The sequence below is a fragment of the Haemaphysalis longicornis genome, unplaced genomic scaffold (assembly GCF_048455015.1).
Source record: "Haemaphysalis longicornis isolate Haplotype H1 unplaced genomic scaffold, Haemaphysalis longicornis Haplotype H1 scaffold_1, whole genome shotgun sequence".
Lineage (NCBI taxonomy): Eukaryota > Metazoa > Arthropoda > Arachnida > Ixodida > Ixodidae > Haemaphysalis > Haemaphysalis longicornis.
In genome coordinates, this window is record NW_027526203.1 from 355,906,687 (window position 1) to 355,933,583 (window position 26,897).

General features: G+C 49.3%; 1 protein-coding gene across 1 annotated transcript in view; it reads right to left on the reverse strand.

The window, feature by feature from the left end:
- Nucleotides 1–26,897, reverse strand: part of Camkii (Calcium/calmodulin-dependent protein kinase II) — a gene marked incomplete in the record, with an annotated part of 218,706 nt that overhangs the window by 167,077 nt on the left and 24,732 nt on the right. Inside the window, 1 exon segment of the mRNA XM_077686096.1 lies at nt 6,837–6,931. Coding sequence (XP_077542222.1) covers nt 6,837–6,931 — 95 coding nt within the window.

Consider the following 26,897-nt stretch of genomic DNA (forward strand, 5'->3'; position numbering starts at 1 on the left):
ACACGACAAATTTAAAAATAAAAATAAAAGGTTCTCGGGTCTTCATATTTCGACATATGACTTACTCTTATGCCCCTGAGAAACATGTTCCCAGCAATAAATTTGTGTACAGTGTATAACGTATGAGCCCGATAAACAGAGGTTTGGTCGTTGTAAAGTTGGCTTTCCTGCACGGGTTCTGTGTAATGCAGTAAAATTTGCTTTGAAAGCCTATTAAGAACTCACGAGGAGCAACTTAAGGGTAAGGGAAAGCGAAACGCAGCTATAATGAATCAGAGCTCTGCGGGGTTATAACAAATATGAAGTAGTGAGAGGAATGTGGAAAGGAGTAATGATTCCGGGTCTTACATTTGCGAATGCTGTACTCTGCTTAAAATCAGACGTTCTATCAGGCCTTGAAGTGAACGAGAGAACGGTAGACCGTTTGGCCTTACGCGCGCATGGAAAAACAACTAACGAAGCAGTGCAGGGAGATATGGGATGGGCGTCGTTTGAAGTTCGAGAAGCGCAGAGCAAAATATGTTTTGAGATGAGGTTGAGAGAAATGGATCAACGTAGGTGGGCAGCTACGGTTTTTAGGTACCTATACTTGAAAAGCGTGGACACGCAGTGGTTAAGGAAGACTAGAAGGCTAACGATGAAATACGGAAAGTACAGTGGAGAATCCAAAACAGTCAAGGTAACCAAAAAAGAGGCAAGGCAGATAGAAAAGAATAAATGGAGAGAAAAAAATGGGGGTTAAAACGTCGTTAGAGACGTACAGGGCTAAGAAATTGGACATCAGAAAGGAAAATTTCTACGATAATTCCCAGGGCAGTGCTTTCCTTTTTGAGGCTAGAGCAGGTTGCTTGCGAACTAAGAGCTTTGTGGGGAACTATTCACAAAATGATGGGGTATGCGTGGTCTGCGGAAAAGAAACAGAAACTATGCGGCACATAGTGTTAGAATGCGAAGGTATCCATCGAAATCTACATGAGTGAAATATCCGGCTTCCAGAAGCCCTAGGATTTACGGGTAGCACAGAGGAAGTTAACTTCAAGGCTTTCGAGGCTACGAAAAGAAGATTTTAATGCAGGTAGACGAAAAGCAGAGGGGAATATTGCCTAGGACAGTTATCACCTGTAACAGGAAAAAATGAAGTATTTTGTGCCTAATAAGTTTTTTGTGCCTGCCTTAAACAGCGCTAGTATGGAACCAAGAGTGGAAAACATAGGTATATTAGTCCTGTTTGGTAAGATGACATGCCATCACCCCGCTACAAAGGGAAAACCAATAGCAATCATCAGCATCATCATCATCGTCATGAAATTGTAAACAGGCTTTTCCGCAATAAATTGAAGAAATTCAATGAAGCGTCCTCTACAAGCGCCCTGTGTGCAACGGTTAAGCCCACTTATGCAAGTTCGGACACCCTCATGTAATTAACTCAACAAAAAAAAGTTAAAGAAGGCGCAATTTGAATTAAAAATAGCGACGAAAAAAGGCGAGATGAAAGCAGAACAAAAACAAAAACGTTCTTGCTCTCGCTGTCGCGAGCGGCGCCAAACACAACTTATTTTGGGCCCTCTCTTGTTTAATGCATTTATTAACGATATTATATGCTGTGTCGGAAATTCCCGCACCCTTTTGTATGCAGATATCAAATTGTTTCGAGAAATTAGCACGCATAATGACTGCGCCCTACTTCAGTCTGACATCTTAAATATAGTTAATTGGTGTGCTGAAAATAAGCTGTTGATTAATGTCAACAAAACTTATGTAATGACTTTCACTAGGAAAATGTCTTGCTGTGCTACATGATTACACACTAAATGAAACAGTGCTCAAAAGGGTTAAAGAAAGTCGTGATCTTGGCATTGTTGTAGATTCACAACTGCATTTTCGTTCGCATGTTGATTCTGTCGTGAACAAAGCCTACAGCCTCCTGGGAATTGTGTCGCGAATTACGAGACAATTTTTTTAATTCTTTGTGTTTTGTACGATTGTTCTTAACTATGGTGATCCCAAAACTTCATTTTGTGTCTGTTGTTTGGAACAGGTTGGTCATAACAAGTAGCGCTAAGCTTGAAAATGTACAAGAACGTTTTATTAGAATTGTATACGACAGGCATTTCGATCGCCGAGTTTGCTATCGGTATGAAAACATGTTGGAGAAATTGCAATTGGCTAAATTGTCTCAAACGAGGCTCGACGCGGATTTGCTTTTTTTGTTGTTTAAGTCCTTACACAGCACCAATGATTGCGAAGACCTTACATCATCAATTGAGATGAGAGTTCTCTGTAAGTCTTTCCATGACTTTCTTTTATTTCGAATCAGTTGTACTTGTGCTCCTATGCAAAGATTGTTTAGACTGTACAATGAAAAGGCAAGTCACCTTGATATTTTTAACAACAATTTGCATTTGCTTAAACTTGCTTTGACTCAAGTGTACTGATCGCATTTTTCTTTCTCCTTAATTTATTTTCTCTCGTTTCAGGCTGCATATTGTTTGTGTTTGCTTTAAATTTTGTGTTTCATCCTGTGCGCCCCGCTTAAGGCCATTGGCTGTTGGCGGGCACATACAAATAAAGATTATGAAGATGATGATGATGATAATGATAATGATGATGATGATGACGACGACGACGACGACGACGACAACAACAACAACAACAACAAGAAAACCAAAGCAACCCACACCTAAAGCAACCTACACCTACAACCCACACCTCGGCTGTTTAAACCGCACAGCCCGGTCAACTACGCCCGATTGCCTAAAAAAAAAGCGCGACGAAGACGATGCAACTATAAGTGCTGTACGCCCTATATGACAAGTCCCCAATAAGGAATTCCAGCCAAACCTTTATTCTTCCCTATTAAGAAAACACCATTCGGAGGAGTTCGTGCAGAGTAGAGGGAGGAGGGTGTTACAAGCATTAAAAAAAATGTGAAAGTTTCCATTCAAACATAACATCTGCGCATTAAAAGGGCGATCCCACTTTGATCTAATACCACAACAAAAGCGAATTGCCAGAATAGATTCCCGTAATAGCGCTTTACTCTCCATACTTGAAGGAATGAATCTGCTGTGCAGACGTTTGCTACTCGTGGACAAGCTTCTTCGTCAACGCGTTTTGTCATTTATGCTACGATAAAAACGCATCTGCGTAATGTTAATGATTTCGCTTTGTGTTCCCTGTACCCCACAGCGCTGTCGAACAATGCAAAACCAACTAGCCCAATTCGTTACCGCGCTGAAACTTGTGGTTTGCACAGCGCAAGGACGGAACTGAAATAACGGTACGCAAGAGTGACACCGCCTGTGACTCCGTAGCTACACTATGCCATCCTGGTGTTTACTCGATCTAATCCACAACGAGCGCGGCTCCGTTAGTTGCGGTTAGCCTTGCCCATGAGACGCGTGGCTGGCGACACGGATGCACGCGGTGGGCACAGTGGCCGCCTGGTTTAAGGAGAGGGCAGGGGTGGGGTGGGGTGGGGTGCATGTGCCGCGATGGTAAAAGCCAACAGTGAAGAATAATCGTGGCAGCACAGAGCCCCCCCCCTACAACGTCCCCAGAATGCGCGCTAGGAAGAGAGGCACCGGAGACCACAGCGCATGATGCACCTGCAAGGCACGCTGCCTCCTATCCTGCGCAGTGAGCGCAAACAGTTTCCAGGGCAAAGCCCTGGCGGAGCACGCGCAGAGAACAGCCGGCTTCTTCCCTTCGCTGGAAATTTCCACCCTTCAGTGTCCCTTTTAAGAAGCTGAGAGTCGCAATGTTCAACAAGTTGAACAACTGGGCGTTCCACGAATACTGATCGTTCCGCAACCTCTATCATGCGTGACGCCACCGTTCGCAGCTTCCCGCTGGAACTTCACCGGCACTGCGGCCGCCCTCTGTTGACGTGTAACTAGGGTATAACCGGTTCGCGCGAAACGCCGCTACGAGAACAGGTCCCAGTGAGATTGATTGATTGTGGTGTTTAACGCGCCGACGCAACACAGACGATGAGGCGCGCCGTAGTGGAGGGCTCCGGATTAATTTTGACCACCTGGGAATCTTTAACGTGCGCCGAAATCTCGTGCACACGGGCGTTTTTGCTTCTCGCCTCCATCAGAAAAGCGGCCGCCGCGGACGGGAATCGAACCCGCGACCTAGGTCCCAGTGAGGTTGTTCCCGTAACAAAAAAATGTTCACGGCGAAACTATAACAGCCAGCTGAGCGCTCATTGACTATTATTTGCTGCATCGGTGGTCAGTCCGTGCGCAAAATGATAGCCAAAAACAACGCTGGTCATAAGGGAAACCGCTAATCCGGGCCTAGGCCGTCTGCGAAATCGAATAGCGCTCGCAAATCCTTCTCGGTGCGGGAAAATCCCTTAAAGCCCCGATACTCCACCTGGTATGCCGTGGAGCGACGGCCAGATCAAACAGTGCCGCGATGAAGAACGCATAGCCGTAAGGCGCGTTTCTGCACTCATGCCGCCCAAGATTCCGTGTCGGCGGCTGTTTCGGTATCGGGTCGAAAATGACGAGCGCAGCATCCATGCCACGTGGGCAGGGCGTGACGCACAAAGAAACGCGCGCCTATGGTGGCGGCTCCAAAACATTCGGAACAGCTGGCTGATATGGCCGCCTAAAGACGTTCAGGCTTACCACCACGGCGTACATTTGATGGCCGCTTTCATTAGCTGCGCGGATGGCGATTCACGGTGCCATTATCACCTTCACCGTAGTGTTTTTTTCCCGTGCGTGCACCGTTGTGCCATTAGTTACACTGCGGTGACAGGCTGTAGCAGGATCTGCCTGCGCCACTTCACGGACCACGCATGGCGCAGGTGGTATTCGCAGCTGTGTAAGGCGGCACCTCTGCCGCGCAGAGCTCATCGCAAACACAAACGAAATCGGGCCCGACTCCGCTAAAATTCGGTCTCCGCGCCACTCCGTAGAGCTAGGACTCAGCGGTACACACCCGTAACTTCCCGCCACGTTGCGAGCGCCCCAATACGTTCGCTGAACACTCTGCATACTAAGGGGGCGTACTAAACGACCGAAGAGAAAAGGTCAAATGAAGAAACGGCGGTATTATTTTTCACTGAGCCAAATCCTTGTTCGGCAGCAGCAGAAAACCCTAAAGAGCGGGCTTTGCGCTCCTGAACAAAGCTAAAAGCGGGTTCCTGTCAACCAGGCTTAGGGCAGCCGCATAGGCAGCAAGTGGACTGTGAAAGAAATAAACTTCCCGTGCCGCCTCGTATCTGCCCCCTCCAAGCCGTGGGCGTCTGTCACATCCGGATATTACGGCCGTCCGCAGCTTCGCGGGAAAGCCTGGCGAGCTGGCGCTTATATAGTGTCTCGGCGGGACCGAGGGAACAATGACGTCTCGGGGCGCTCTGATTTGCATCACAAAGGCGTTCTCCGTGTTTCAGCGCCGCGATTGCCCTCAATAACGCTTTCAATAGAGGTGCGATAAAACACCTTGACATCCGCGTAATTCGAAATTGAACGAAAACGACTACAGCTGCAGAAAAACAAAAAGTGGGGGAGCGAGAGAAAGGCGAATGCGGTTCTGCAGAGTAAAAACTGGCGAATTGCTAAGCACCTGTGAAACGTTCAAAATTCGCTATGCCATTCGTGAAGCATTTCTTTTTTCATGCTAAAACGACAAATCACTTGAATTTCAGTCTCGACAGTAATGAATGTACCGGGCCGATTTTTACGACTGTAGGTGCTTCGGCCTGCCTAGCGTTGAGATCGCTGACCAATCATCGTTCAGGCCGTCAGCCAATCATGGTTGACTCTTTCAAGGTCGCTGGTCAACGGAACGCACGCAACACGCACACAACTCGGAGAAGTGGCCCAAGGAGGTTTCGGCGTGGTTGGTTGGTCCACGGCGCGGCACGCGAAAGCCGGACAAGCAAGAACGTTTTATGTGGAAAGGAAGCGCTGAAAGGACGTCCATACTAATTGTAGCACGCGCGGGACGCGAAGGCGAGACCCGAATCAGTAACCAGCGAGCATGCCGGTCAGCATGCTCTTCGCGAGTGTGAATCTGAGACGACGGACGATTCAGCACAAGGCGAGCGCGGCGGAACACAGCGTTCCGTACAAAAAACACAACGTGTTTCGGAAACGACGGCACGGTGGGGCGCGCCAGCGAAGCAGTGCGTCGGTATACGGCTGCGGACAGAGAGGGAGACGAAACTCTTTTTTTAGGTGCGGAGTACCTTAGGACCGCACAATGTCCGTCCGCGTCCGTGCGCATGGCATTTACAATCGCAAAAAATCACAGGCACCGGCAGGATTCGAGCCTGTGTCTGGTAGACCAGAGAGTTAGTGTCAGTCGTCTTTCCCACGACCGTGAGTTAGTACCCGAGAGTCAAACGGCTTACTCCCTCGCCTGTGACGGTGCGGAGAACCTTAGGTTCTCCCAATGTCCGTCCGCGTCCATCCGTGCGCACACCACCATCAAGCGAAAATCAAGCGGAATTCGATTTGAGCGGTGAGTTGCAGTTTCATTTAGGGAATAATCAAGGTGCAACTCACGGCTCAAATCGAATGACGGTCGGGGCGTAAATCGGATGTCACTCGCGGCGCAACTTGGATGTCATTTCGAGTCCCCGTACTCCGCACCCCTCGTCATCATCCACGGAGTAAAGATGCTGCCTTTTTTTTTACTGAGCATTAGGCGCACGGCAGTTCCTTATTTCAGGAATCCATGCGCCGTCTTGGCTCGTCTGGCCCTCTCGAGCAGCATAAGTTGAGGCACGGAGCTGTACAGCGATATCGGCATAAGCAAGCGCCGTTGTCGTCGCTTCAAAGCCCTCGCGTGCGGATGGGTAAACAACAGCTCACCTCTCGACGACAGCTTCTTGGTGTTGATTATCTTGGCAGCGAACTCGAGCCCCGTAGACTTCTGGACGCATCGTCGCACAATTGAAAACGCACCTCTGCAAGAGGAAAAATGGGGGAAACAGTTAGCCAGGAAGAGCTCTGCCTGCGGTGGCGTAAAATGGGCACCAGTTTAATTCCCACTGCCGAGCAAATCCAGTCGGGCTCCACGTATACCCAAACTACAGCTAGTCTATGAGAGGCGCACCCCGCTGAAGGCACTCCAGACAGCGCTGAAATGGCGTGCACGACGGACGCTTTGCTTGCCCGCCTCGGGCGTTTTTTGAATATCGTTTCCTTGTGCGGCGAAAATGTGACGCACAAAGCATTAGTCGATTGTGGTGTTCAGCGCGCCATTTAAAGCCCCCAAAGCCCAGGAGACAGCGGGAATGTGCTGAATCCAAGGTTCGCTGGCACCAGGGCCTGTCGCTGCGGTGCTGAGCTGCTCAAAGCCGACTCCAATTGCTCATGGGAAGGGGGGGGGGGGGGGGCATGGGAATGGGGTGTTGGGGGCATGGGTAGACTATATTAGGGTACAAGTTAAGAACGGCAATAGTTCGTGTGGTGTATCACCCCGCCGAAGCGACGGACCTGGACGTCAACGCGCGCGGGCGTTTTGAAAGGAGATTGCTGTTAATGCGTGGCATCGTCTACTTTTTCTCTCCGAGTTTCTTTTTTGTCGCTGCAGTACTTTATAACCACATCAAGACCGAAAAATTATGGAAACGACTCGAGTCACGTTTAAAATACTCGCATTGAGGCACTATTTGCGCCACGCGGGGGAATAAACTGTGCAGCTGTGACGAGTCACGGGGGCGACCTCCGTTGTTCTTAAGTTGTACCCGAGTATAGGTGGCACGCAGTGAGGGTAGTGTCACAATACGGACAGTTATGGGGGAAGATGGACGGGGCGGTGTGAGATAGGATTGCGCGGTTGTAAAGGTTTCCGTTTGAAGTCTGGTGGTGGCGGTGGTTGTTTTCTGGATGTGAACTATTGTACAATTGAGCAATCGTATTACTCTGTTATTACTTTAGCTCTAGAAGTGTAACTCTGAGATTTGATACTATTGAATTTGTCTTTGGCTGCATTCACTATATTTTTTCTATGTAACAATATACCACGAGTCCCGGTGCAGCGTCACCTATGGGACCGTCGTCTGGATATATCTGCTCATGTAACCTCCCTCTTTTACAAGAGCCAATAAACTTCTTAATTGCCGGCACATCTTTTTTTTTTATGGAGAAGAAGAAGTTTATTGGCTCTTGTAAAAAAGGAAGGTTACATGAGCAGATATATCCAGACGACGGTCCCGGGTTCCCCCACAACTGTCCGTATTGTGACACTCCCCTCACTGAATACCACCTATATCCGGGTACAACTTAAGAACAACGGAGGTCGCCCCCGCGACTCGTCACAGCAGCACCGTTTGCTCCGCCCGAGCGCCGCCTAATGAGTAAATAATATTGCCACTTCACCATGAATCCACCAGTCTCGTCTCCCGGAGGAAGCTAAGACGAAGGCATGACACCTCCCTACTCAGCATCCAATGCCCCTTTGGGAAGACGGTGTAGCCTAGAGTGCTGTGAGGGGCTGCCAACTTTCGCAACGCTGAGAGCAGTGCCCTCCGCTCTGCAGCGTGGTCTGGGCAACACATTATGTAGTGGTGCACTTCCCCTAGCACTACGCATGACGAACACAAGAGGCGATTGTGCGAGCCAAGCTATGGTCTTCGCTGAGCCCGCTCGGATGCGGCACAGCAAAGTTGCTTCCAATCTTGGAAGTCCCTTTGCGACGCAAGGCCAATGATGGGGATCACCCAAGTGCTTGAAATTGTCGACTACTGCCCGCCTGAAGTTGTTCCGGTGATCAGCGGAAATTTTAACAGTCGGTGCAAATGCCAGTGCATTCCGTGCCATCTGATCAGCGGTCTCGCTGCCCTTGACGCCAACGTGAGACGGAATCCATCGAAACCGCACATTAACACCCTAGCTGCCGAGTCTCGCACAAGCCGTAAGGAACACTCACAGCCCCTTTTCGTGGGGATCCCACGCTGCAAAAGTTGTAGTGCTGCTTTCGAATCAGTCAGGATTACAACTTCCTGCGGCTTGTATGACTTAAGTTTCCTTAAAGCAGCCGCGATGAAAATGCACTCGGTTTCGATAGAGGCCACTACATGATCCAGTCATGCAGCCCAGGAAACCTACGCAGCTTGAATGAGATACGCCGGTGCTCTGGCCCCGCTGTGCCGATTGACTGAGTCATCCGTAAAAATTTGAAGGTGGTTCGGGTAAGGGCGGCTCTCCAGGTGTTCAAGCACCAAGGATCTGCCTGCGTCCACTGGAGTGTTGCTCTCGACTCTCATGTGAGGAACGTGTAGCTGCCACTGGAGGCTGATAGATGTACACGTGATAGCTGGATGGGGTGTGATGCGGAGGCGGGCATGTTCTTCTCGTGTGGGAACAAAGCGCTAAAAGTGAGCTGTTGGTGTAATCTACTGGAACAGGGTTGGTAGTTTCGTAGTCCGGGCCTCTCGTGGCTCCTTGCTTTGAAGGGGGGGGGGGGGGGGGGGGGGAACACCCGGGTGCGAGGTTCTCGGGCCGCGGCCCGTGCCGCATCGTCCCCTACAAGGCCGGAGTGGGCAGAACTTAAACGCCCTAGTAACTCTCCGCTGAAGCCACGCTTCGGATTTGATTCAAAGAATAAAATGCAGCGTGTTTTGCAGCGCGGTCTAGTTGGTCCCTTTAATCGCTCACACAATACTACTCCACACAAGGAAACCGCTGGCAGCTTCTTGACGTGCCCGGGAACGCAAACAGACGCCTTAGAGAGCGCCGACCACGCCCTTCAGCCTCAGCACGATAAGCAGCCCTAGCGAAAGAGCGATAAGCAAGCAGCGCGAAGGGAGGGCGCAGAAAGCAAAAACCGATGCCCGTGAAAGGGCCGTGTAACATTGTTTTAACTGAAAGCTGACGCCTTTCGTGTACTTCTTTGGGATCTTGTTTCAGGACGAAACAACGGTGTTTTGCTTGTTGAGAATAACGCTGAAACCTCACCCTCCCGTTTTGCTCCAACTTTCTCGTCACTAGAGCACGTGCAAGCCAGCGCCGAGCGAGCAAACAAAGCGTGAGAAAAACCTCTCAACAGGCCAGCCTGGTGCCGCAGTCCGCTGCGCTAATCTTTTTCCCGCTGGATGACGAATATACGATTTACGCTGGCACTAAGAGGATCGACAGCTCTCGCGTTCGCCTGCATAAATCTCTTCATGCACTTGCACACCAATGCAAAAAAAGAAAAGAACATCCGACAGAAATCAAGACAGGAAAACGCGCCCTGTAGTGGTGAGGCTTCTATATACCTTGCAGCACCACCATCATCATCTTCTTCAGCGCCACCATCATCATCAGCAGATGGGCCAGCTGGCACGGAAGACACTCAGCACTCGGCACCCGGTCTGGAACGGCACCCCGGTTCTACTCGCCTCGTCCTGACCATGGCACGGCCAGCGCAACCTCAATAAACGTGGGCTCGGCCACACCGCCTCATCGGCCGCCTACAACCTAATAATATATCTACTAGCGGAATTTGAGACTTTTTAATAAATGTGTGTTGAGCACATTTACCACATACGCGTACTCCACTCATCCAGCTTCACCCGCCGCGGTGGCTCAGTGGCTAAGGCGTTGCGCTGCTGAGCACGAGGTCGCGGGTTCGATTCCCGGCCGCGGCGGCCACTTTTCTGATGGAGGCGAAAAGCAAAAACGCCCGTGTGTACGAGATTTCGGCGCACGTTAAAGATCCCCAGGTGGTCAAAATTAATCCGGAGCCCTCCACTACGGCGCGCCTCATCGCCTGCGCTGCGTCGGCGCGTTAAACCCTACAATCAATCAAATCACTCATCCAGCTTCGCAATTCACGATTCGTGACGTTATATTTATAAATCCCAGCGCGACAAATGTTGTTGAGACGTCGGTGGCCGGTTTCCACGCTTCCAGCATTTTCCGTTGTTAAAGTGCTGATGCCGCAAACGGCATATTCACGGCACCGTAATCTAGCGATACAGGTGGACTTATTGTCACACTTTAGTGTCCTATGACGGCTGAACCACGTGAAGGGTGAACCGCAAACAGCGCATATCGCTCCAGCGATATGCGCGGCTAACGCCTGCGCCGACTTCGACGGACGCAAACCGCCGAACGACGCCACTGGGGAGCTTTGACGGATTACCACGATTTTTGTGCGGTGGACTACTGAGTATAATAGTAGAACACCGCAGAAACCATTAGGGCTATAAACGTTGTATCTCTACCAATAACGCTAGTTGGGCAGCGTCGTGGCAGGGTTGTTATTTTGTTTGTTGTTTCCTTCGCCTCCCCCTCCCCAAAACCGGAAGGCGTTAGTGTCACGTGACTGTTGCTCAACTGTCTCTCATTGGCGGAAGCGCCGCCCAAGTTCCGCCGCTGTCGCGACGAGATCAGGCTCTGCCAGATCGTGCCACTACCGAAAACGCAGCCATGCATGCACGCGAGTCAAATCAATGCGCCACCGACGCGCGAGAACCGCTTGCAGAAAAGCGCCGCACGTGATTCCACCTTCACTGTCACGATCGCTCGCTCCATGCCTTTCGTTGGGCGCACGTTCACGCGCACCCCGCAGTGAAGCTAAAACTGTCGGTTCGGCGTGTTTCCGTCTCCAAAACGCTGTAACACCAAAACTTCCGGTGACGTCACACAAAAATAAAAAACAAAAAACAAATACGCAGAAGCCGTCTATGCATTAAGTAGTAATAAGGATAATCATAAAAAGTAAAAATATTGCTGCGCGTGTAAGCATTTGCATCGAAACGTTTTACGCATTAACGAAAGTGGGGCGGATGCGCCACGAGCGCCTACTAGGGGTAGAAAGCACCCGCAAAAAAAAAAAAAAAGAAACAATGGCGTTTTCTGATGTGTGCGATTTGTCCACGAAGTTTGTGTAGGAACTGTTACGAATGTAGTGCATCATAAGGCTCTAAAGTCGTCTGCGCCGTGTGTGTCTTGCCAAGTCGTCATTTGTACGTGAGGAAGTCGTGGTGGGCTGTTTTTACTCGGAGCGTCGTCACCTATCTCCTGCCGAGAACGTCCTGGCTTCATTTGTTGCTGGTGTGTTGTGTGTGTGTGTAAAATCTCCCTGATGGAATTTGAGTGGCTCTGTTCTACGACAGCAGTTGTTACAAGCTACAAGGGTTCTTTTTCGGGCTGTGAACATGGGCTCACCCGACGTTAAACGTGAGGCCTACGTAGCTGGTGTTACAACTCACATTCTAGTTCACTCTACTGACAACGGAAGGTATCCTTTACGGAGTGGTTTCGCAGGTTGCTCTGGGTGGTAGTACAATCGGAGCAACGATGCGTTTTTATCCTGTACACAATCGTCTGAGGCTGCGTATCTTACAAACAAAGCAGTATGAATGAGCGCGAATATTGTTCAGGTAATCAAATGCGCTGGCGTTATATAGAGTGTTTCATGACTGCTATGGACTATGGTTGTTCGTAAGCATAAGTAGTTATGTCGGCTGTACAGATACACTGCACTGCACATCGTGTGTGTGTGTGTGCGCGCGCGCGCGCGCGTACGCATATTACAGAGGTGATACCACATGTTGGCATCGACGGATAATATGGCGGCACCTGGTGCTTCTGCGGGCCACTACATCTTTCCCTCCCGGGGAACAAACAATCATTAGACTAGACAGTCCTGTCTGAACAAGTCACCAATACGGTCACCGTTTGTGTGCGGTGGTACAGCGCGTGAAGACTCAAGTTGATCTGCGGATGAACTCGCCGATTGTGTTTGTGGCGGACCCCCAGGTGCAGTGATCCAAGTCTTCAATGGTGCAGCTCTACTTTGGTAGTCCGTCAACGGGGGCATGTTGTACGTGCAAGGGTGGTCCTTAGTTTCTTGCCCTGGTGATGCCTCTTTTGGTACCGCTGATAGCTGTGAAGCGTTCCAAGTTCTACCGTCTTCCAGATAGAAGGACCAGCGGCCAATTTTTTTGAGGATCTTTAATAGTGGTCCATAACTTGGAGCCAGGAACTGGTCTAGGAACTGATTTCTTCACTCGTATGTAGGTGCCAACTTGGAACTTGGGGACTCTTGCAGCTCGCTGTTGTTCAGCGTATGCCTTACTTTTTCGTTCACACTCTGCGACTCTTTTTCCGAGTGGACTCATCTCCCGTGAAGGATTTGTGCTGAAGTTAGCTGTTAGCTGACCAATGACGTCCAAAGAAGTTCTCATGTGTCGGCCATGTAGAAGAACGGCCGGGGAGAGACCGGTGGTGCTGCGAGGGGTGGCTCTGTATACTCCCAAGTACTCAGTCACAGTTTCCTTCACTGGACGCTGCTCCAGCAGAGCCAGTTGAATGTATGACTTCAGTACACGATCAAATCTCAACGAGATCACTTGCCTGTGGGTTGTACACGGCAGAAAAGATGTGGTTGATTCCACGGTCTTCAAGGAAGGACTCAAATTCCCTTGATGTGAAGTCGACCGTGAACAGACACTATTTCAGTAGGGTAACCCTCACGTACGAAGAGTGCTAGAAGCAACTTCGTCACCGTGTGAGTGGTAACGTCAGTGCAAAAAGCCACTTCTGGCCATTTTGAAAAATAATCAACTACTGAAATGGCAAATCGGTAGTCTCCAGGTGCAGGCTGAAAAGGAGCAACAACGTCAATAGCTATCTTGTCTCAAGGTTTGTCAGGAAGAGGAATTGGCTGAAGTGGTGTGGGTGAGATCTTGGCACTTTTTTCCGCGTGCTGACAAATGGAACTGCGGATAGCTGTTTCATCATGTTTGCCTAACCCTGGCCATCATACTTCTCTCATAGGCATTGTTTGGTTTTCACGATACGAGGGTGGGATTTGTGAACCAGCTGGACAAAAGTCGCTGTGAGTTTGACAGGAACTACGATGCGCTTAGTACGGAAGAGCATGCCATCAACTGCTGTCAACTCCTTTTGGACTTCATAGTATGGAGTCAGCTTAGGTGCCCGATTCTTGCGGGGCGGCCACGATGTCTGCACGTAATGGGAAACTTCTCGGAGAGTGTTATCCTCCACTGTCGCTTGTCTCAGTTCATCTTGATGTACAGACGTCACCAGAGACTATTTCTTCAGACTCGCGTGGTTTCGTGGTGGGCGGTGACAACTTGTTTGAGTGCTGTGGATGCATTTTGGGGCCTTGTGTCAACGTTTTACTTGGTTTGTGTCAATGTTTGGCCATAGTAAGGCAGTGTAATTCTGTGCCCACAATCTGGAGACCAAAAGCTTGTACGGCATCAATACCCAGAAGTGTTGTTCCACCTTTGGTAATGTGGAAGGTCACTACAGCTGTTTCCGATTTGTGCACAGTGAGGGCAGGGAACTGTCCACGCACAGGAATTTTTCGACGTGAAAAATCCAGTAATGTTGGTTGCGATTTCTTCAGCTCAACTTGGTCTCTGAATAGGTTTTGAAAGCTTTGTTCTTTCATTATCGATACAGCTGAGCCAGTGTCCACTAAAAATTTTATGATGCGCCGGGGTGATGCCAGAGAAACAGGTTGAACGCCGACATAAAAGTAGACACCCGTACGCCTAATTATCAGTGTGAACAGTAAGAATGTTCATGACTCTCAGCGTCTTCCTCTGGAACAATTTCGGCGACTCAGGCCGGGCGTCTTCCACGCCCGCGACGCAAACTTCGACAGTACTGTTGAAAGTGACCTCGAGGTGGCCACACGTGAAGCAGGTTCAACCGCTGGCTACGGAGGTAGACAGTTGTCAGTTTTGTGCGCCGCAATTTCCACACGCGGCTGTGTTTCCGGAGTACGGGATGGCAGCGCCACTACATAGGGCACTACAGTAGTATTCTTTACAAGTTATGAAAAAGGAACCAAAGACATTGCTGGATTTGGACCCCGTCATTGCAGAAATCTGAAAGTATGTGGCCCCGTGGCATTACTTGATGTGTTTTTGATAAACTGATTTTAAAAATCCACATACACGCAGTGTTTTATTATGCCTGCTACGCTGCTGGTTCGTTGTTCCCGTTGCTAATGAAGGTGGCATCAAAGGGGCCGACTAAGGGTGTACTGATCTCAAATTGCCGTTATTTTGTTGGCAGTGTTGGATTCTGTCTGAAGTGTTGTCAGCTATTAAAGTTATTTTGGAATTGTGCAGTGCATTTCTGAGGAATGAACCCAGCAATTTATCTTTCCTTTATTTTTCTTCAGAGTTTGTAGAATGACCTTCGTGAGCAATAAAAATGTGCTTTTGAAATTGTGCTTCATAGTGATGGCTGGAGTTTCATGATTACATTTTGGTGCTTGTGCAGTTTAACAGTAGAGTATAAATTTTTCCAAAGGAGTTTACAAAGTGTATTGGCAAACAGTCAGGTGTCCAGCATCCCCTTACAACGATAGAGCCATTATTCTACCAAGTGGGACAATTTTTTCAGAGACTTCCCATAAATATAAAGTTTGTTTAGATTCAACACCTCTTCCATACACTTGGAAGTTGTTATTGTTCTAGCAACTATGACGAGTTGGAGGGGCTTCAGAGTGCTGTGTCACTGATTTTCAAGCATGCACAGTTGCATCTGTTTATGCAGCTGCGGTAAGAATAGAAAATGATGCGGCATATCAGAATATTTCAGGACCTAAGTGCTTCATGTTGCTGCATTTCAAGAATATTCTGGCTGTACAGCTGCAGTAAGAATAGGAACCAGTTGCCCAGCAGGTTGCAATGGTTTGATGTCAGTCCTTCGAGGTGCTAATGTTGCTCCTTTGCAGAGGTGGGCTGTTGCTTCTGACTAGAAGGCTACGGCAAGAATTGCAGACTTACGTAGTACACTGGAATGGATTCATGTGAGGCCCTCGGGCTGTAAAGCCGCTGCTTCTCAAGCGCACCTCTTGTTTACAGCCATGAAGCCGCGGTGAGAGAACATGCCAGAGACTGTGAAGTTGGTGCTTCTCACAAACACAAGTGTAATTTTTGTATAGGACCCACACCTCCACCATGACCTTTGCCAGCTCTCCCAGTATTGGCGTTTTCAATGTGCGTGCACAGCCTGGACAGCTTTCATGGTGCGGAAAACACTACTCGAACACTGCGCCATGAAATAATTTTCTTTATGTTGTGCGACGGCTTATGAAGATACGGCATCACTTTCACCTTGTTTTCATCGGGCATCTGCACTTTCGTTTTGCCTTTTAAACTTGATACGGAGGCAGTCTGCAACCACCTTAAGCACTGGTGTCAGAAAACCCTCTGCAGAAAACCCTATGAGTCTGGCGGTCAATGTGTTCCTGGATTACGTGGACACAACTTTTCTGCAGTGCACTGCAGAAACGTAATGTGGCTATGCCTCATCAGCGATGGCTCAGAGGTACTGCACTCGCCTCATATGGGGGAAGTACTGGGTTCGAATCTGCACACCGCCGGGCACCCACTGGTTTCTTTAATGGGTACAGGTGTCCCTGGTCAAGTGCGGACCTTTGAAAGGATAACTCACGCCTGGAAAGCTGCCTTTACCCGTGCGAGGGGCTTCCGACCTTTGTCAATCTGGTGGGGCCTTCTTCTGGCCTTCTACAACACCGCATTGCCGATGGGAGGAAGAGTCTGGCGGCATGTCCTACCACAGGCGGATACTGAGTAGAGTGTGCAGCGTAGCTGTGGAAGTCGCCATGTGCATTCGTGTGCCTTGGTGGTGCCGGGCACCTCTTGAGAAAATAGGTACAAGCCTGGTGCTCGGCCCTTGTTACCACTAGAAGATGCTCCTGGTGTGTGACTACACTTGAAAAGTTGACCCAGCTTGTACAGGAAATCACCTCTATGCAATGAGGTGGCTGGAAAGTGCAATTTTTTTTTTGGTTTGTGTCCCCACACGATTGATCAAATCAATATAAGAAAAAGGGACTGCTAGCTCACATCTTCACCTCAAAAATTGCAATTAATAGGACAAAAAGTCTACGCAAATTGTAGCGAAAACTGGAAAGCGGCAATAAAGTACATATGTAGTTTACTGAAACACTGGCACTGTCGCCAGTTACTGAAATTTTAGAAATTGGAGCTGAGCTGGTGGTAGATAGTGGCATTGGAGCTGTAGAGAATAAGTGAAAAAAGTTTTGTCAATTGCACCTGCATGATTTCGGTGACACAGGCTTTGGGAATTACATTCTCAGATGTAGGCTATAATTTATATTTTAAGCACCTGCAATGCAGCCTACTAGGGAATGGTGCTATGAGATGCCCCATACCCTACACTGAACCAACAAAGTGACGTGACTCTGGTCTCTGAACCACTGTTAGATGGTACAGACAATAAACAAAACCGTTCGCGAATGACAGTCAACAGGTGCAGTTTAATTTTAACGCTCTCTTTATCTACTTTTGCTGCTAACCTTCCAATTTTGTCACATACGCGTTCTGGGGAAATAGAAATTTCGAGAAATGTGAGCACGGCCCCTGCAAAAATGGTCCCAACTCAGATGCTGCAGTATTATTCCAATATTATTCCTGCGATTATATCACCGTTTGTTAGCGGGCTGAGAAAGAAATCGTGCAATGTACTTTCCGCCCTTGCATTTCAGAAATACAATACCCAGAACTACAACTTTTTCGGAGGCTGTGTTTTTGTTCGTGAACTTCGATTTCGAGAAAGCCCTTGCTTATATCGTTCCGTCCAGGCGGAACGCCAAACAGCGTTCCCGGCTCACAACTCCCAGTGAAGGCAGTCTGTGTGCATTTTTACCATACCGCTACCGCTCACTTTTAATTAGTAAATACCCTCAATAAAAACATCGCTAATTACAGCTTCGGCGACGGGCCTCGGGGCAAGCAACCGCACTGAAATGGTCCATGTGAAAAGCTTGGCATACTGCTGAAAAACAATGCGATCACAACCATTGTCACTCGAGAATGTAAACACAAGCAGCGCGCCGTCGCCTCCTGTACGATGATCGCGCTCGCCCGCTGTTTATTATTATTATTTTTTTGATAACTGCTACAGACACACAACACACCAGCAACAAATGAAGCCAGGACGTTCTCGGCAGGAGATAGGTGACGACGATCCGAGTGAAAACAGCCCACCACGACTTCCTCACGTACAAATGACGACTTGGCAAGACACACACGGCGCAGACGACTTTAGAGCCTTATGATGCACTACATTCGTAACAGTTCCTACACAAACTTCGTGGACAAATCGCACACATCAGAAAACGCCATTGTTTCTTTTTTTTTTTTTTTTGCGGGTGCTTTCTACCCCTAGTAGGCGCTCGTGGCGCATCCGCCCCACTTTCGTTAATGCGTAAAACGTTTCGATGCAAATGCTTACACGCGCAGCAATATTTTTACTTTTTATGATTATCCTTATTACTACTTAATGCATAGACGGCTTCTGCGTATTTGTTTTTTGTTTTTTATTTTTGTGTGACGTCACCGGAAGTTTTGGCGTTACGGCGTTTTGGAGACGGAAACACGCGTCGGTTCGGCTAGCCCGTTCGCACTATAGAAGCAAGACCACGGATTCATCCATGCGCGAGACAGCTAGGCCCCATTCCCGCCTTATTGGCGGTGAGATGTTTGAGTGGCGCCCCCTGGCTATGACGTCGGCTTAGGGACTCGCGCCGCTGTCGTCTGCAACACTCCGCTTGTGAGGGGTAGCAGTGCCTGTGCTAGAAATCGCCCGCTTTGTTGCTGTAGTGCGTTCAAAAGAGTATTTCTAGTGACTCAGTTATTTTGCAAGCTTCAGACGCATCTGAATAATATCAAGCTGTATCCCCCCAAGTTTGCAACACACGAGGAGATAGAGAACAACTTTCTTCAGAGCATCGGCCAGAAGATCGTGTGTAACTCGTCCTTTCTAGCTTATTCGCGAGGATCAGCGATCAGAGCTCCTCGATAAGTATTCAAAATGCGTAGGCTTCCCTGCAGTATTTTTTAGATGCTCTTATGAAGACTCAACAGTCTAATGCTACGTACCAAGCAGCGGCCCCTACACGCGCATCGCACAGCAGGAAATAAAGCGGCTTTCTTCTATTTCTTTCGTTGTTGTTGTTTTGTATCAGATTAATGTTTCTTGCTTTTTTTTCTGCCCAACGCATTAATTTTTCTGCGCCGTCACAAATCTCTTATTAGGAGGTTTTGGGATGTTTGGGAGGCTCACAAAGATCGTGTGGATATTTCCTTCATGTTGTATGGCATACATTCCCTTCTTCACAAATTGACCTTCATTACGGCTGCGTGCAAGAAGGCGCTTAAAGCGTGCTTTGTTTATTCACATGCAAATACAATGAGAAGGTTTGTGCTACGCCAACGCGATCGCGCCCTAAACAACGTTGTTCACAGTACTCGAAAGCGGCTTTTGTGCTCCGCATTTCTATTGTAATCATATCGTTATCATAACGAACTGACTCTCAACCCGAACAATGGTGACATGATTACGGTGTTGAAGGCATGATATACTCGCTAACTAACGCAATAAATAGTATACCTGCATATATTACAAGAATAGAAACCGAGGAATAATGATTCCAAGTAGCTCTTTATTGTTTTCCAACCCTTCCAGGCGCAAAGAACAAATCCTATTCTACTCGGGATGGCGTTCTATGAATTGAAGGAAATTATTTTTACTCTCTTGTCCTGGACTGAGGACCGAGCCCACTAACCAGCTCGATTTAATTGTTAAATAAAGTTTTTTCCTCCTCCTCCTACTCCTCCTCCTCTTGAGTGCAGTTTTCCTATAACGCATATCCGAATATCGGGAAGATATGGTTGTGGAAAATGTACCGAAATATCCCTCCAGGTCTGAACAAACATAGTGTTACTGTATATTTAACGTAGACGTGACTCGTTTTGCTCAATAAACGTACATACTGGTTAGATGCCTGGTATAAAATCAGCACGCGCCTGTATACACAGTGGGTTATTTGGAACTCAACCTACAGTTTTTGCAGCCCATAGTGCATGTCGGCAAACTTTCATGCTTTGACAACGTAAAGTGATGTGACACAACACGTTCGAGCATTCGGCATGGTTGCAAAAACTGTTTTACCTTACATATTGTTACGAGGAATGATCATCCGGAATCGTAATGCCTTTTGCTAAAGCCAACAGCCTTCAAGGCCTAGAATTTGTTTTGGGCTTCCATTTTCGCTGTTGTCGGTTATTAGCAGCTGACTGTTTCTTTTGTTCGAAAGATTGCTTAATTGAGAAGCTAACGCCTAGCTCCGACTCTTCGCGCTCCGGACAGGACCGGCTTCGCAAGGAATGGGGCGACGCCGGCAATGTTTCTTCCGTAGCGGTATCCAAAACTATACTTTAATTGACACCAGGAGCTAGTATGCGATTTTAAGCCTATTACCAGAGTCCGTCAATGCTTTTCATTGACGGACTCTGCTATTACTATGATAAAAAGTTACCCGCACGCCAATTCTGGTGCGGACAAGCATCAGACGTCAATTGACTGAGCGCAAAGAAACAGCAGGGAGAGCGAGCCTGAGAGAAGCAGACGACAAATGCGAGAATCCCTAAGCCGACGTCACGGAGGCGCGCTTCGCAGCGCCGCCTGTGTTCGCGCTCACCGCCAATAAACGATGGGTCAAACGTCAGATCAGCCTAGTGGAACGCTCTTTCCAAGTTGACGCCCAACCTTGCCACCAAACACTGAAGACAATGTGCGCGTCACCCGAACTGCCCGACGCCACCTCTCAATATAATAACGCCAGAGAACACTCTCAATATGCGAAAACGCCTATAAGAATAACCTGTTTGGCCGGCAGGTTAACTGACTGAAAAGCCGCTCGCCAACGCCAGAACTTTCAACTTGGAAGCGAAATTTAGTAATCATTTTTTTTGTTTTAGCGTGGGAATTTGGTTCCAAAAGCATTCATTACATTCTGCGCGCATAAAACCTTGCTTCAAAAACTACAGGCTACGAGGCACGCGGTAGCGGAGGGGACAGCGGTGATTAATTTACTTAGGCTCCCCATTATCCCCACCCCGTAAAGGAGAGACGATAAAGATAACATGCAGCTTTGCTTTAAAGAGATTAGGAATTTTTGACGTCACTACAACCTTGGTCGACAGAAAACGATGCTCCCATGGCAGAGAGATTAGCTATGGCATAGCGGCGGATTTCACCATGAATCGGGGCGCCAAAACTGCACATATGGGCTCTGAGGCCCGCCGTGTCACGTGCGCCGCAGTCTTGACACACGGGCGCTGTTTGAGCCCCCATCTGCCAAAACAGCCGCCGCAGGCGTGGACATAATCTCCGACATCATGCCCAGTAGCGAAGCGACGCACAGGCTATCTGCCCCGATGACATAACTGTGGGCAGTCCCTTTTTGGACGTCGCGCGCCCCTTTCTTGGCGCTCCATCCTGAATTAACTTGCTAATTTAAATGCAGTTTGCGTAAAATCGGCACGGTTGTTAATCCTTATTTGTTCTTTGTGTTCCCGCACACACACCTACGCTTTTCACTAGCATAATATTATATATATATATATATATATATATATATATATATATATATATTATAATATTTCACTACCATAACAAAAAAAAACTGTGGTTGATTCCTCTGTCATAGCAATCGGTATAACACGTAAGTGAAATGTGCAGCGAAATCTGCATCTGAGCATGATTTGCGGGTCGGAGGCTGTCTTGTGGGTAAGCTTGGCGAGCGACGTCCTGCTGGCGGGTAGCTTCGGCAAAGGTGTACTGGCGTCATTTCCGTGACGGATATGACGTCAGTGAAATCTTTGTGTATCCCGGCATAAAACACTTTCATGTTAAAATATCAAACTCTAAAACGAACAACCGCAAGTACTTGCAACGTACTCTTTAGTACTAAAAGGTTGCTTCCCCGCAAGAAGACCCTGTGTGCAGGGGTGCACCCTTTACAGGCCGCTTGCTTCATTGTACTGGCGTCATTTCCGTGACAGATATGACGTCATCAAAATCTTTGTGTATCCCGGAATAAAACGCTTTCTGTTTAAAAAACTAGTGCAGCAACCGCAGCCGGCAATCAAGCCGGCCATATCGTGTACGCAGAAGCAGCATGCCTCAGCAGCCGCCGGGAGAAATTTTGCGCTCCCTCCAAACGAAACCAGTGGAATGGAAGAACACGTTGCACTTGGCGAATTCTTTCGGCTCTTCACTACTCTTCAGAGCGAAGACAGAATCGCACAGAGCGTGTTGACAAGTACGCGGGAAGCGTGCAATTAACCAAACGTGCGTGTCCAAATGAAAAACAATTACAAAAATGGCAACGATTCAATTCAGAATTTCAAAACAATGCTAAAGTGCGCGAAGAGTCAACCTCACTCAAATATTTCCACAGCCGCCACGATAACATACAGACGAACGGGGGCGGCAGATCAATTCGAAACCGAACCGCGATACGGACACATCGGAGGGCAGAAATCCGCGTGCAGAAGAAACGCGGGGGTGTTTTCGTAGTAGAAGCACGCGCTGCGATAGTCGGCACTGAAGCACAACATCGTGGTACCACCACGCGGCCTTCTTAGCGGCTTTTAGGGGCGGGGAATGCGCTCACCGATTTACGAAAGTCCAGTGGAACGCGAAACCGCCTACGTGTGCCGAATCCCGCAAGTCAGTTACCGACTCAAACAGCTGCCAGAAAAGAACACCTCCGCTTTCGCCCGCGCAGCGGTCCCTTTCAGTCGCACAGTTGTGCTCGGAATTTCCCTTAGTTTTGTTTAGTTCCCGATGCTTTCCCTCGCGAGACGGAACTGGCGGACTCGTGGCGAAGTGACCATAATTATTGACTCATTGGGTGGCGCTAGGGCGGAGCAATTACCCGCACATCTTGCCAGACTAACACCGCCTGGTCCAACAACACAACCAACCGATCAACCCTTACCGATGCTTTCTTGGTATATGGAATGTACATCTTGGCGAACTACAGCAGGTTTGCTTTTGGGAGTGTGTGTGTCGAGTTGAACGAAAGGTACAACATATAAGCAGCCAAACTTACTAGCATCTGAAAGCAATAGTGCATGACAATATTTCTCAACGCGAAGCAAACATAAGGCACAAAACATCGGTAGTGCACACTATAGAGAGCTGTGATCTGGTAGTAATAATAATGCACGTAAAACAGGAACGCAAGTTTAGCGAAAGACCACATTTAATTTACGCAAGCGCTCGGCATTACAAACTGTGCTGAAACGTCACGCGCTCGCTCACCAAACAGCGCAACATTAGTTGGCGCCATTTTTGAAGCTACAACTGCAGTGCCCAGGCAATGAGGTTTTCCAAAAACGAGGCGCACAAAGCGAGGAGCAGAAAGCAAGGCACAGGAAACCGCCTGCTCAAAAACGGGACACGAGACTGCGACCTACTCAGGAAGGGCGCTTCAGTTGATTGCTCAGACGGTTATGGAGACCAGCCTGGAGGCTTCTCTCAAGCACATCGCATGCATGGCGGCTCGACGACAGAAGTATTCATTTGGCGCGCACCAGATCGAGTCGCAGTTGGAAAACGATGTTTCCTTGCGGAAACTCAGTACTGTTTCGCGGAAACTAAGTAGTGTTGGTCACGCTGTGCGGACTATTTGGATATGAAACTAACGAAACTAACAGCTGTCTCTTGACCAACCCTGCGGGGTTTCTTCGACACTGCAACTTGACAGCACAATTTCACTGGCGTTTTGTCTGCCTCGCCCATGCCTTGCGCGCACGCAATTTCCGCTATTGGCGCGTGAAGCGGTTGTGACGGCTGCTTGGTGGGAAAGCCGCCACTGCCATCCTCCGGCCACGGCCCCAAGGACGGACCTCGCCTCGGGCCACCAAGTCCGTTCCGGGGCGCGCACGGAGTCCAGTGTACATAAGCTTTGAACCTTGCCCACGCGAGGATAATAAAGTTGATATCGACGTCTGCATGCGCCGAAGGTGCTTAAGGACGCCGACAAGCCCGGTTAAGCCCTCGTGAAAGAAAAAAACTGGCTCGCTCAACGGTTCCTTTCTCCTTATTTTAGACAATCGACAGAGCAAAATCTTCGAGCACCACCGCTATAAGATGACACGGAGCCACCGTGATTATCCCGTATACGCCATTCCAAAGAGATATAGGTCAACAAGGCAATCTGAAGCCTCACGTCCTGCTTTTGAACCGAAGTCACGAGTAAGCAAAATTTTCGACGCCGTGAACCAAAAGCACGACTTTTTTTTAAATTCCTGCTTTAGCGTACCAAGGGGACATCAACCAGACCAGCGGGTTGGTTCCGGGTTCCTTCAGAGCACGTGGGTTTCTTCTTCGAACAAGGCCCCAGCGAATTGTACACGGGCATCATTATTTCCAGCCTCGGTTTCGACCTTTAAATTTCCCACCAGGACATGCCCTGAGGCCCCGCTTTCGAGAGCGAGCTTTTCGAGGTGTGCAACACGGGCGGTGCATATGTCTCGCGCTTTATTCGCAAGGAGGGCGCGTCAACGGCCGGATTCGTGAGCGTATACGGACGAGTGAGGTAGAGGACGACACGGCCATCCACGGTCCCGCCAAACGCCAGTACAGCGCACTGGTACGTGCACGACGCTAGCCGCAAAGGCCACGCTATGGCGACGCTGGCTTGCCAAGGCAGATGCTTATGTCCGATTGGATGAAGCGGCCCCAAAGAAATTACAGTAATCTACCAAATCAGCAGCGACCCTTCCCCCCTACAGATTCGGACGGAGAAAGAGCTCACGAATCGGCAGCACGGTGTGCGAGTGCGCCGTATACAGGCAGCGCTGGCCCTCGCGGGGATGTATCTTTTTTATTTTATTTTTTATCGTGGGGTTTAACGCGCCGACGCAACGCAGGCGATGAGGCGCGCCGTAGTGCAGGGCTCCGGATTAATTTTGACCACCTGGGGATCTTTAACGTGCGCCGAAATCTCGTACACTCTGGCGTTTTTGCTTTTCGCCTCCATCAAAAAAGCGGCCGCCGCGGCCGGGAATCGAACCCGCGACCTCGTGCTCAGCAGCGCAACGCCTTAGCCACTCGCGGGGATACGAAACGGTGTTCCCGCATGCGGGCACCTTGTTGTGGCGACCACGCCACGTGCAGCAGGTTTATTTGGCACTCCACCAGTTGCACCACAGAGCGAAACTGCACGAGGAAGGAAAATAAAACAATTCAGGAGCTCGCCTTCTGCCCAGCGCTATGTCAGTTCTTCAGTCGACATGCACGCGCCGAATTCGAGACAATCGCGCCACGACGAAAAGAGCGTGCGGACCACGTGGTGCTGGCAGTGAAAATGTTGCATTTACAAGCGCAACTGTTGCGGCAGCCGTCAAACGGGGAGAAGTCCCGCCCACTCACAGCGCAGCGTGCACAGACTCGAAAAAATACTCGAGCGTGTCAGGCATAACCCCAGCCGGTACACCGACAGCTCCCGCAGGGATGGAATGCTCGCCATCGGGCGCTCCTGTGGCGATCTATATAGGACGAATTTCTGATAACATCGAGCAAGCTTTCGATCTAGCTGCGCAGCCGCTCACCAACGGGTGACAGCTCATCACGAGCGCCGTCACTGCTCAGCCCCCGATCCCCCCAGGTAAACAGGCGAGGGGGAACCGACCGTGGCGCAATATGCGAGCACGCTGCGCACGAAGCCCGTCGACTCTCGCGGGACGATCCCCGAGGGTTTTTACCGCGGAGACTACCTTTGTGTTGTGGGGCGCGCCGTAGCGGAGGGCAACGAATCAGTTCGGACCACATGATTGACTGATTGTATAACTTCATTATAGGATGGAGCGCGTTTAGCCCAGGAGGATTTCGCGATTGCGACCCAATCGCAGCGCGCGCCGAATATGAGCCGCAACAGTAAGTTGAAGAGCAACTTTGTCAGCGAAGGGTAGTAGTAGGAAGTGCGGTTTCATGGCCGGACGTTTCCACAGGAATTTCGTTCAGATAGCCTGCCCAGTGACGGCGAGTGGTTGACTAAGGAGCGGGAATGTAGGAGATCACACTACCTTGTTGCGGAGATGGGCCGTTGCGGATGTGAAGAGGGTATTCGGAGCAGACCACATGAATGCCGAGAGCGTTTATTTGGGCTTCGCCGAGCAATCCCGGTACTGTAACGATTAATGCTTGCACAACTCCATGGGCGCCGACTAGAACCTAAAGTACGTTTCCGGGCCACCCCATCTGGCGCTGCATGCAGGATGTGCGACCGATGGCGGATCATTAGAGATGCGAAGCGAGCCAATTGAGATACCCCCGAACATTCCTCTCCCGAAGGTACTGGCTTACGCAGAACACCTCAGATTAGCTCGGCCACAACAAGGGGATACGCGATCGCAGCGATTAATGGCTCGGTCAGTTTTTTTTTTTTTTTTTTCGACTATCAGAAAGAACAGCTGTAGTGGTGGGCAATCGAAACTGCGACATCATGCTCCGCAGGGTAACGCCTCAGCCCCTGAGCGACAAGATCGACGGCGTGAAAAACCCCTTCTCCAATTTTATGGCGGCAGGGAGGAAAAACACCCTGTTCGGGACGTCTAACAACTGACAAGGAGGGAAAAAATATATGGCGCCGGTTTGTGATCACTACTATGCATACGTGGCACTGCACACCCGGCTCTGCAGAGAGTGCGGTTGCTCCCCTAGCAACGAGAAAAACGATTGCCAATTGACGGGAGAAATGACCGAAGCAGCTGAAACGAAACGCTTACAGCAGAACTGCGTTGGTTCGCCATCAAAAGACACTGACAATCTTGCGATCATGGCGGCCGCGACGCGGTCAGCCTAAGGATAATTTTGCGCAACATGCGCACATTGTACCTGGACCAGGTTTGGGTGTTCCTGCACGGTGGGATAACGTTTAGTTTCATTGTTTCATGGCTGATGTACGCCTATATTGGTACTTTAACCCCCCATTTTGAAATAAATTTTCCTTGAAATAAATTTTCCCTGTGTGCTCTCCCTTCCGTCCTCTCTTACACTGTCGAAGCAGTGAAATAATCAAATCGGCTAAACCTAGGCCCAACC